The 12,342-nt window shown below is 39.5% G+C and overlaps 1 protein-coding gene across 5 annotated transcripts in view; it reads left to right on the top strand.

The window, feature by feature from the left end:
• LOC111863156 (run domain Beclin-1-interacting and cysteine-rich domain-containing protein) overlaps positions 1 to 11,360 on the top strand; it is a 68,570-nt gene extending 57,210 nt beyond the window's left edge. For all 5 annotated transcript variants that reach the window (XM_023849210.2, XM_023849211.2, XM_023849208.2 and 2 more), the window contains 3 exons: positions 4,369 to 4,551; positions 8,105 to 8,258; positions 8,712 to 11,360. In XM_023849210.2, coding sequence (XP_023704978.1) covers positions 4,369 to 4,551; positions 8,105 to 8,258; positions 8,712 to 8,924 — 550 coding nt within the window. In that variant the 3' untranslated portion in view covers positions 8,925 to 11,360. The remainder of the gene's footprint in view (positions 1 to 4,368; positions 4,552 to 8,104; positions 8,259 to 8,711) is intronic.
• Positions 11,361 to 12,342: the final 982 nt, after the last annotated feature.

The raw sequence follows: 12,342 nt of genomic DNA, 5'->3' as shown, positions 1-12,342 counted from the left end.
TTCCAAAACGGGTTCCTTTAATGGCGGTCTTGATCCTCGGGAACAAAGAGAAGTCTGCTGGATCCAGGTCAGGACTGTAGGAGGGCTGGGGCAATGTTGCCAAGCTGTGCTTGGCCAGAAACTCCCGGACGCGCAGAGTGGTGTGGCTGGGAGCTTTTTTGTGGTGCAGCTGCCATGTGCAAATTGTCGGTAACGATGTTGTGCACAGTGGTTTTTGGATTACTGAGAGTCTCTGCTATCATCCAAACACTCATTCGATGATTGGTATTTAAAAGATCATGAACACGAGACATGTCACTTTTGCTGGTTGACGGCCGTGCAGAGCGGGGGTCATCCTCCTCCTCTTCCCGGCCTTTTTTAAACAATTTGAACCCCCTGGAGACTTGAGAATAGGAGAGAGCAGAGTCCCTGTAGGCTTCCTGAATCATTTGGTGAGTGTCGGCGAGGCTTTTATTCAGTTTAGTACAGAACTTGATCATGTAACATTCGATATTTTTCTCCATTGCGCATCGTGACACAGGCACTAACAGGAGCTTCACGGAAACAGCGATCCTGATGCTCTCAGAGCTCAGAGCAGACTAAGCTTGGAAGCGTTGTGAAGCTAAGAGTCCCTGCCCCCCTTCCCAACCTGTCTGAATGCGCTGCGACAAGGAGGAGCGGCGGGAAAAAGCAAATTGCATTACTTTCCAGACAAACCCTGTAGAACAATCTTCATATTTCCATTGATTAAAGTTTGTGTGTTTTTCTTTATGGTGTCTGTGTTATCTCTCAGTAGATTCATGCCATCATCATAGACAGTAGCTAATTTTGTCATTTTTAAGTTCAGTCTCACCTGCTTATCCTGGAACTTCCCAATAGTATATCCTAAAGCAAAGTCGAAAAGCAATGACAACAAAGCATCTCCTTGGTTTAGACCACTTTGGATTGGAAACATCAGGAAAATGTTTAGCTGTATGGACTTTACTATAGACTGCATTTAAACACATTGTAATCAGCCTGACTAGTTTCATTGGTACCCCTGACCTTATGAGAATATTTTACAGTACTTCCCTCCTAACTCAATCAAAGGCTTTCTTGAAGTTTATGGTTAGCTGATACACTGCATCATTGTACCCCCATTCCCCCCCAGTATCTGACGAAGGCAAAAAATGTGAACAGTACTTGATCTGTTATGTTGAAACCCACACTGATGATCATCAATAATTTTGTATATATGGACTTAACTTGAGAGAAGGATATTGAATAAAATTTAATGTGAAGTTTATAGCAGTGACATTCCTCAGTTATACAGGGTGGGGCGCAGAAACTTCCTTTATTTGAAGGCGAATAAAAGAAAAATTATTGCTGATAGACAAAATTTATGTTTAGCTAATTAATGAACATACTCTAAAGTTTTAAATCTTTTAGTTTTAAACAAAATATCTTGAAGGTGGTGGCCACCGTTCTCTATGCACTGATGCAACCGTTTTCTGAAGTTCCCCTCTGCGCGTTCCAACATGTTCACCAGAATTTGGGCTACTTCCTGCCGAAGCTGAAGCAAGTTTGTGGGGCGATGTTTAACAGCCTTGATTGCCTTGAGGTATCCCCATAAAAAAAATCACAGGGCGTTAGATCATTTGAGTGCGCTACCCACGGGATGTCACCTTGAAGCGAGATGAGCCATCCGGGGAACTTTGCCCTCAAAACTGTCATCGAAGCTCGGGCTGTGTGGGCCGTGGCACCATCCTGTTGGAACCAGACATTTCCTAGATGCATTTCTTCAAGAGCTGGTTCGAAAAAGTTTTTTAATCATGTCTACATACCAGTGTGAATTGACAGTAACTGCATGATTGTCTTCTTCAAAAAAATAAGGGCCAATAACTCTAACTCTCGACAACGCACACCATACTGTCACCTTATCACTGTGAAGTGGCCTCTCATGGAGGTCTCTGGGATTGTTACCACTCCAATAGTGCATATTTTGCTCGTTGACATATCCGGATAGGTGAAAATGTGCCTCATCACTAAAGAAAACAAGTTTGTCAGGGGGTAAAGTTTCAAATAACGTTTCGCACACCATTATTTGGTTCTGGAAATCACGTGATGACGATTCTTGCACGACAACCATCTTATAGGGATGGAAATTCAGATGTTCGTGAAGAATTCAGTGCATTGAACAATTGGATATGTCTAGGGCGACTGCATGTTTGCAAGAGGAGCGTCTTGGAGATCTCAAAATCAACTGTTGAACTGCCTCCATATTTTCTGGCGTCGTAACAGTCCATTGTCATCCTGATGATTTTTTCACCACACTCCCGGTTGTCCTAAAGTTCTCTACCCACAAAACAATCGATTTCCAGTCAGGAACCAGACCTCTGGGCTTAATTCAGAAGTGAGTACGGAATGCACACTGCTCACTCATTCACCTCATGTTTCCTATTGAGGGGTATTAGACAGAAACTTCCGCAACTGTTGCGTTTGCCGAGCCTATCCCCACTTTTCTGTGACCTCCCCTCCCTTCACAATGCGTCTTCACAAAAAGGAAGTTTCTGCGCCCCACTCTGTACTACAGTCAGTTTTCTTGTAAACTGGTACAAAAATGGTCTCCTCTTGATCAGGCAGTTCTTCCATACTCCACATACAATTAGTGAGTTTGTGGATCTCAGACTATAATGTGTGTATTGGTATAAGGATTAAAAAGAAGTGTGTCCTGCAGGGATGTATCTGAGGTACAGCATGACCCCCTTCAGTGGCTTGTACAGGGTATGTCAGTGAATCGGGTGATTTTAAAAACGTTATGAACAGTAAACTAATGTATTTATTTGGTTTTAACACATATGAATGCAGTGTAAGCATAAAAGCATTTAGTTCTCTCAATTAATTCACTGAAAACAGATGTCTGTTTCCAAGAAATAACATCCGACAGATGACCATTCCGCTTTAGGCACTCGGTAAGTCTCTTCCTAAAGTCGCTCATTACTCTTTTCAGCATCTCTATGGGAATTCGTTGAACTTCTTCCCGAATTCGATGTTCAACTCCTGAACTGTGTGGGGTGTTGGAGCTTTGAAAACTTGGGATTTCAGATACCCCCAGAGAACAAAATCACATGTGGAAAGGTCAGGTGACCAGGCTGGCCATATGATGTCCCCATATCTGGAGATAACATGGTCAGGAAACAGGTTATTCACGTCTGCCATGGAAGCTCATGTGGTGTGGCACGTAGCCCCATCTTGCTGGAAAAACATCTCTTTCTTCACTGGAAGACAAGCAAGTGCAGGAGCTAAGAAGCTCTCCAACATGTGAACACAATGTGGTCCAGTCACAGTTACAGCCCTAAGAAGCTCTCCAACATGTGAACACAATGTGGTCCAGTCACAGTTACAGCCCTTTTCCACTCACCTTCAAAGAAGTACAGGCAGATAATTCCAAACGAAGATATTGCACACCATTTTGTGACTTTGTAACTGTGAAGTGGTCTCTCTTAGATTTCTTTGGGGTTTGTGGCTGACCAGTAGCGGAAATTTTGCTTTTTAACAAACCCCAATAAATGGAAATGAGCATCCCTCATCAGTAAGTTGTTGATGACATCTTGGTTTTGATTAATTAATTGCAAAAATGTCTGACAGAAATCGACCCTATTTTCATAGTCGTATTTGTGTAGTGCGTGAGTAATTTGAATTTTATAGGGGTAGAAGTGGAGATCTTTGTGCAAAATCCGCCAAACGTTGGCTTCAGAAAGCCCAAGTGATGTAGCGTGGCAACACACAGACTGGCATGAACTTCGCTCAATGGCTTCTCTCACTGCTGCTACATTCTCAGGTGTACGTGCTGTTTTTATACTACCACCTTTCTTCTTTATTGTATAACCAGTAGCCTCAAAGTTTGGAACCCAGGTCTTGATGGCATGGGCAGATGAAACAGCACAATTGCAATGAATACCAAACTCTCTTTGAAATTCGCGCTAAACGATCATGAAACTGCCGCTGTTTTTGTAAAATGCTTTCACAGCAAAAGCACATTGTGTTCTTGTCCACTGCTCCATTGCAACTAAAACGCTTTGAAGTAGGCTGCTGGGTGGCAGAAGTGGCATGCTCCCCACTCCAACCAATCCAGGAAAAAACACCACTACTAAATCGCCCAATTCATTGACACACTCTGTATTATGCTGTAAGATTATATTTTAGTTTATTTTGTTTGAATTTTAAGTTGCCTAACTGTGTGCAGCATGGACCAGAACATGCTCTCCCAAATGTCAGACTGTGTCCACCAGAAGATCAAAAATGGTTGAAATGTTTTCTGCTGTTGCTTTTCAGTCTTTGTTTCTTGGATGTATTGTTGTGGGCATTAGTTTTTTCATGGAACTATGTTTCAGTTATGTTCTCTTTCAGCTACTCTGTATCGAGTTTTTCATACCGATTACTAGATCAGATGTTTGGAGATCCATTATTTGCTATTGGAGATGTGAGTCCCAGTTTGTATCGTAAGGCCAGACAGCTTGAACGCACCCGACAACTTCGCATGCAGCTTTATTACTTAAAGGACTTTGTACTGACTTGCAGATTTGCTGACAAGTAAGTATTAATTTTTATTTCTCCATAAAAGTTTATAAGGGATGTATTTTCACAGTATGTGGTAATATCAGGTTTTCAAATTTGAACTTGCATTAAATATAGGCGCAAACATAGAACTTAATTTTGAACTTTTTACTTATTTTTTGTGCACTGAATTCACTTTCCATATTGAATCCCAAGTCAGGCCGGCCTTTTTTTTATGTCATCACAATTATTCATTCATTCATCAGTAATCCGTCAAGATGACAGGTCCACAGTCTCTTCTAAAACAATTCCTCCACTTGATGCGATCTAGAGCTTTCTCCTTCAAATGAAAATATCCTCTTCTGTCCCCAAGGTCATCCAGCATCTTCTTGCGTCTTCCTCTTCTTCTGGTCACTTCTATCCGCCCCTCTATCTTTCCTTCAATAACTTCTTGTAGAAGGCAGTTACCGCATAAGATATGACCAATCCAGTTAGCCTTCCATTTTCTTATTTCGTGTAGGATATTCCTCTGCCCACTGACTCTAAATAACACNGTACACCTTCCATCATCTGTTAACAAGCTACCCAAAAATTTAAAACATTTCACATTCTCCAATTGTTTTTGGACTATATTTATTGTGAGTGGGGTTGGTTGTCTCAAAAGTTTCATTACTTTTGTTTTTTCCACATTCATTTTCATGACATAGCACCCTCCAATTTCGTTTAGTCTGTCAATCATACCCTGTAGCACAGTTTCTTCCTTAGCCATTAACACAAGGTCATCTGCATATTTCACAGTTTGAATAATTTGCCCTCCTAATTTGAACTCTCCAAGCCCGTCCAGAGCTTCTTTGGTAAGGCATTCGCTGTACAAGTTGAACAGAATTTGTGATAAACAGCATCCTTGTCGAACTCCTCTTCCAATCTTCATACTTCTTGTCTCCCCTCTGTCCAGTCGCACTCTAACTATCTGATCCATGTACAATTTACCAATCAATCTTCTTTCACGCCAATCGACACCTGTTTCCTTTAGGATCTGCATTAATTTGGTCCAATTTACATGGTCAAATGCCTTCTGCCAGTCTATAAAGCAAGCACACAGTTCTTCATCTATCTCCAAAGTTCGTTCTGCTATAATTGTCATCATCCCAATTGCATCCCTGGTTCCTTTTCCTCTTCTAAATCCAAACTGATCCTCTCCAAGTATATCCTCTATTTTCCTTTCGATTCTTCTTTTAAGTATCTTTGCTATTATCTTTGCTGTATGTGCAATAAGGCTTATTGTGCGATGGTCGCTGCATTTTGTAGCTTTTGTCTTTTTCTTTAAGGCAGTCATTGTCACTTCTGTAAAGTCCTTGGGCCACTCCCCAGTTTCATATACGGTGTTTATTAGTTTTGTCAGTGATTTCAAACCACCTTCTCCCAGTAACTTAAGCACATCTCCAGGTACATCATCATCTCCTGTAGCCTTTCCATTCCTCATGTCCTTGATAGCTTTTTCCACCTCACTTTGTAAAATATATGGTCCTTTCTCGTCTGTATCTGCTTCTTCCAGTTCCACTTCCAAGGTTTCTGGCTGATTAGGTCAATCATATAGTTCAGTAATATAATTTTCCCAAATTTTCAGCACTTGCCTCTGATCTACTATTCTATTGCCCTGGGAGTCTTTGATGCCAATATTTTGAATCCCATGATTCTCTTTCCATCCTAGTTCCACAATTATTAGCAAGTCATATTTAGGTATGCATGGCCATTTTCTGATGCAGACTGTAATGTTGAATGTAAAATTATTTTTTCTTCTCAAATCTTAACTTTCTCTTATTTTATGAGTATCAAATGATCATCATAGGATGATAGATGTTTGAGTCTGGCAGAATGGTCTTTGTCTCATTTAACATAGCTTCCAACCACAGCATGGTTCTGGTTTACCTACATTTTCACAGTTTTGCCTTTATTGGAAGCAGGGTTTGAAATCACAAGAAGAAAAATCCAAATTAAACCTGTCCAGATTTTCACATAGAAGGCTTACCATATTCCCTTTTGGCCATCAGGTCCGCATAGGACATGTTTCTTTACTTACTTGTGTAATCTGAGCTTTAATTACCACCACAACTGCAGTCTGAACCCTCTCTAGAGCCAGAAGTATGACCTAAAATTATCAGATCTAGGAAATTGTACCGTCAAGCCACGATACTGTATTATTGTACGTGGTGCAATCCAAAAGTTCCCGAAATATATTAATAAAAACTATTACATCTTACCTAGATCTTATTCTGCACCATCACCTTCAAAGTAGTCCCCTTGGGAGCGCATACACCGATCCCAGTGTTTCTGCCACTTTTCAAATTCATCATGGAAGTCTTTCTTTGTTAGTGTGTTTAGTACCGTCTGCGTTTCCGCTTGAATTTCCTCAACTGTATCAAATCTTCGCCCCTTCAACTTGATTTTCATCTTGGGGAAGAGAAAGAAGTCGCATGGATCTAAGTGTGGCGAGTATGGTGGGTGGGGAACAACTGCCATCTTGTTTTTAGCCAAAAATTCCTGCACAATGTAAGCCGTATGCGGTCGTGCGTTGTCATGGTGGAGTACCCAGTCGTTCGTGCGCCACTTTTCTGGACGTTTTCTCCTCATGTTCTCCCTTAAACGCCTTAGAACATCGCGATAGAACTCTTTATTGACTGTTTGACCAGGAGGGACAAACTCCTTATGAACAATCCCGTCAATATCAAAAAAACAGATCAACATGGACTTAAGGTTGCTCTTGGCTTGTCGAGGTTTTTTTGGCCGAGGTGAAGAAGGGTTCTTCCATTGCGACGATTGCTGTTTACTTTCAGGGTCATAGCCATAAACCCAACTTTTGTCACCAGTGACAACCTTCGAAAGAAAGTTTGGATCCTCTTGAAGCTGTTGCTGAAGTTCCCTGCAGACTTCCAAGCGATACTGCTTCTGTTCATTTTGCAGCAGTCGTGGCACAAACTTCGCCGCAATCCTCCTCGTGTTCAGTTCCTCTGACAAAATTCGTTGACGTGTACCATAACTTAGTCCCAAGGTGTTACAGAGGTGTTGGAGGGTCAGTCTACAATCTTGCAGGATCAGATCCCTAACTTTCGCGACATTTTCTGGTGTGGTGCCAGTTGACGGCCGTCCTGAACGATCATCATCATCAGTCGATGTTCGGCCATTTTTAAAACGCTTATACCAGTCGTAAGTTTGTGTCTGGCCTAAACTGTTTTCACTAAAAGCTTGCTTCAACATTTGGTGCGTTTCTGCAGCGGTTTTCCCAAGTTTGAAACAAAACTTTATACGTACACGCAGCTCTCTCAGGTCAGCCATCGCAAAACCGCAAACTCACAGAAACATAACAATGGAAATACGTTCACCAACAATAAACCCAACCACTCAACTCAACCCCGCTTGCCACACTGATTCAAGAAGGATGTGTGAGGAGACACCTAGCGGTATTTCGATGTAATCATAACCATTCGTGCGCAAAATTCAAATTTTGGAAACTTTTGGATTGCCCTACGTATAAGAAGAATGTATTGAAAATAATTAACCCCATATTATAATGTGTTGAATTTCTGGGTAGTTTGCAGGAAGCTCTGTGTAAGGAGCCAGAGTATATGTTGACAGAGCTTGACATGTACTCAATGCAGGACCTTGTTCAAGTGAAAAGTGGCGAAATGACAACAAGACTGAGGGAGATTGTCAGCAAGAGTTCTCAGCATGTAGCAGACTGCCAGGTGGGTTCCACTGATTTGTTTTTTGTATTGTCTGTGCAACTGTGCTATTTTGTATGGTTTGACACAACAAATATGTGCTCGTACAGAGAGTTTTTAAGTCAGCTAGGTATTTTAAGTAGAGTTAGCAGTACATTTATTGGGAAGGAAAGGTACAAGTACTTGTGTCAACAGTCAGAGCCATTTTAAAGAGAGAGGGTAGCATGCCTGTACTGCAGTGTACATTCCATACTAAAACATTCAATATATCAGTTGATGTGTGATGATTTCCCAAGAAAGCAAATTTATTCTTTGAAATAAAAGTGATGTGTGTTGTTACATGTCTTCACAAAGAAGACACTGAGTTCAAGTTCCTGTTTGTCTTGTGGAGCTTGGTTTCTTACTTTTAGAAGAACAAAGAACAAAGTGAGGTTAATATTAAAACTTAAAGTAAATATGATGTTCATTTCATTCCAGTTGTGTCAGGCACGTGGATTTGTTTGTGAATTGTGTCCTTCCCAGGAAGTGATCTTCCCATGGCAGCTAGGCAAAGTTGCTCGATGCCCCACCTGTGGTGCTTGTTTCCACATAGCATGTTGGTCTCCCTCTCCTTGTCCACGATGCACCCGCTTAAGTGCACGTAGACAGAGTCGTGTGTCAGACAAGAATGCAGATATACAAGCAGTTTGACCTTGGCTTTTACATAGTTCCATTGGCTTTCAGTGATGATATGCTTGTTACTTCTCGTCATTGTGCTGTGAGAAGATATGTCTACATGTTTAGGATATCAGTTAAGTTGTATTAGATGAAAATTATAAAACTGTTAAATAGGAAAGCACTAGGTGTAAATAGGATCATATTGAATTCCTACATATGGTCAAATAATGCTGCTTATCTTACTGGAAATACCGTTTTATACTATTTCAGCAGTTTTTGGACATGATTGTGTAGTCCATGTGCATGTTTCCACTTACATTCACATCCCTTGAAACAACTAGCAGCAGGAAAAAAAATCCATACCATATTCACATGTATTTTCAAATGATAAATAAGAGGTGGATGTGCAAAATGTTACAAGTCTTAACATAAGGAATTATAATGTATTCTGCACACTGATAACCTACCAGATATCAGTTCAACACATTTCATTGCAGGATAACCACTGAGGTTTGAAATGTGACTTGACTTGTTTTACGCATGCATAAAGCATTTGGGGGGGGGCAGAGTCGCTGTTTGTGGACTTTATGCACTTTGCTCACTCACCCTCAAATGTAATTAAAGCCTCTGTAACTTGATAAAAATAGGTGCAGACATTGTATGAGAATGTCTGAATAATGTTGCTGTAGAACATTATACATAAATTGTGTGCATGAATTCAGTAAATACAGTCTATTTCGTCTTCCATTTATACTTCAGGAAAGTGACATGCGTGATATCTGTTATGCAAAAAGATACATTATTTAAAATGTTTCATACAGGTAATTGAGAGAATGTGACAAGTATTGATCACAGTAGCCCGAGATGATGGTGTTTGGTTGAGAAATGAAGGAGCACTTACCAAAGTAAATGTCTGCAGAAATACTGATAAAAGACTGTTTTTTTTTGCATCCTTATTTTGATAAATACTCCTTCAGCAACTGTTCTCATAGATAAAAAAAATGTGTTTTTATGTGTTATTAGTTATTAACTTAAGATTTGAAGTGGTCATGGCAAGAAATATCAAGTTGTTAGACCATGTAATTTGGTAGATGTACACCAACATTTTACAGGGACCCACTGCTTCAAATCAGTTTGTTCCTCCAAAATATTGGTACCTGTTTACCAAACTACATGGCTTCACAACCCAGAAGACTGTAATCTTCAGTTATTAAGTTATGAATGTTCAGTTGTATCTAAAATGTGAATAGCCACAAACTTCTTTGGTGATGTTTACTGTGTTTGTATATATTGTAGTCATACTGTCTCACTTTTGAGAAATCAATACCTGAAGTAGGAAAGGAGAAAAAGTTGTTTTCCATTCACATTCAGAAGTATCTATCTGTATAGCCCAGAAGTAAGGACACTTTCTGTTTGATTTAAGCACTATGAATTGGACAGTTGTAAAAAGGAGAACTTACCAGAGGAAGGCCAATTTTTTTTGTCCTGAAGATGTTTCTAGTGAAGTTATTCATGAAACCAACCCTTTGACTTTTAATCTGTTATAGAACTACCTGCTAGAAACACCAAGGCAGCTTGTTTGTTAGTGCAGTTGCACAGAAAACCCCACAGTAACACCTCAGATTGCTTTCAAATGCATGAAAACAGCAATTCAGACTTTCACTTAGGGCAAGTCAATAATGAGTAAAACTGTTGAACTACATCTTTAAAAATGTAGATGTAAGTTGCTTGAAAGCCTTTTATTTTCTCTAAACAGCAGCATTATACTTGATACTGTCTATTGGCAGAAATGCTGTACTAAGTGATTAACATTGAGCCTACTTCTTTGGCTGTGGTTGTTTTAACACAAATAAACTAAGTTAATATAATTGGGTCATGGCTTTCAAAGGATTAGTGGTGCTGTAAATCTTTTAAAATTAAATAATGAAGACAGAACATCAGTCAAGATTACCGTGTGCTAGGATGTGATACCACGTATTTTGGGAGGCATACCAACATTTTGAGGGAGGAACCTGCTACCTCCATTTTCAGGGTAGGAATGATGGTATGCATCATCAAACTACATGACAGTACATCCCAGAAGACTGTGATCTTAATTGTTCACTATTGTGAAAATCTCTGTCTCATATGAATAACCATTGTTACTGTGAATTTTCTAGGTGAAGTTATTGCTTGAGTTTACAGGTAAGCAGTACTAGAATGTTTCCTACAGTAATCCCCTACCATTGTCCATTTCCCATATTTTTTAAAATGTGTTCTGAATCTCTGAGGTAAGGAAAGGTGTCTCTCTGTGATATTAAAAAAATACGTTATATACAATTTTTGCACTATTATTATTTAATAATTTATAGACCTGCCTTATTTATATGTCAGGTGATATGTACATATACAGAGATGCAGTGTTTAGTTAAACATACAGGATATTAAAGGATAATAAAGTGGAATGTATGTAATTATTGGTTTAAAGTATGGTCTGTTAGTTATTTCATCAAGTTAGTTGTTAACTTCTTAGTGTCATAAAGCACATGCTGTTGTTGACAGAAAGAATTTTTCTTCTTTCTTTATGCCTGTATAGGGTTTCATTATTACAGCCATATTTTACAGGATGATTTCTGGACAAAAAAATAAGTAAAAAAGTTTGAATGAATATGGACCCTGAGGACCATTAGAAAATATTAGCACGCACCATCACATTCTGAAAAACGGAGAGTCTAAGGGCATTTTATTTGTATCATGTGGGTGATTGTAAAGATATATTTGATGCCAAACATTGTGCAGTTTACAGTGTGTGATAGTCTTACTGCAAATACATAATACTGTAATATAGACAAACACTGATATGTGCTACATTTAAAGTCAGTCCAAAGCAATCTAAGCTTGGGAGAAGAACATTACATACCAATGCATCATGGAAAGTGGCTGTTCATTTACGAAATGCATGCATCTTGAGCTAGTAAGGTGCAACAGAAATTCTGTTAGATGATACAGAAAAAGTTACCCTAATTGGAGAGTGCCAAACCACCAGACTTTCTTTTCTATTGACTGCTGACTCTGAGACAGCAACATTTCATGGAATGTGAATGGATGTGTGGCCAGCCATGTTCTGTATATGATATACAGACAGAAGATCTGTTCTCAGTGAAAGACTGTGCACTTTAAAAACCAAGATCTATGCCAGTAGTTGATACTAAGATTGCATTAGAGAGGAACTGTGGTGCCAGATTCAGTGGTTTGCAGGTGAAATAAAGAATACACTCAAATATTTCAAATGGTTGTTTCTTTTTCACACAGAGGTGAATTGTGTCCATGAACATGGAGGCCATTTCAAGCACCTCTTGTGTGAAAGCAATCAAGAGCCCTTTTGTTTTCTTCTTACACACAACATATTAATCTTAGGAATCATTTTAAGGTATGACCATGGAAGTTGAAATTAAAATAGCTGTANACAAGG

The sequence above is a fragment of the Cryptotermes secundus genome, unplaced genomic scaffold, assembly GCF_002891405.2.
Source record: "Cryptotermes secundus unplaced genomic scaffold, Csec_1.0 scaffold6, whole genome shotgun sequence".
NCBI lineage: Eukaryota > Metazoa > Arthropoda > Insecta > Blattodea > Kalotermitidae > Cryptotermes > Cryptotermes secundus.
Note: the sequence above shows the minus strand (reverse complement) of the source record. Positions and strands in the feature narration are given on the sequence as shown.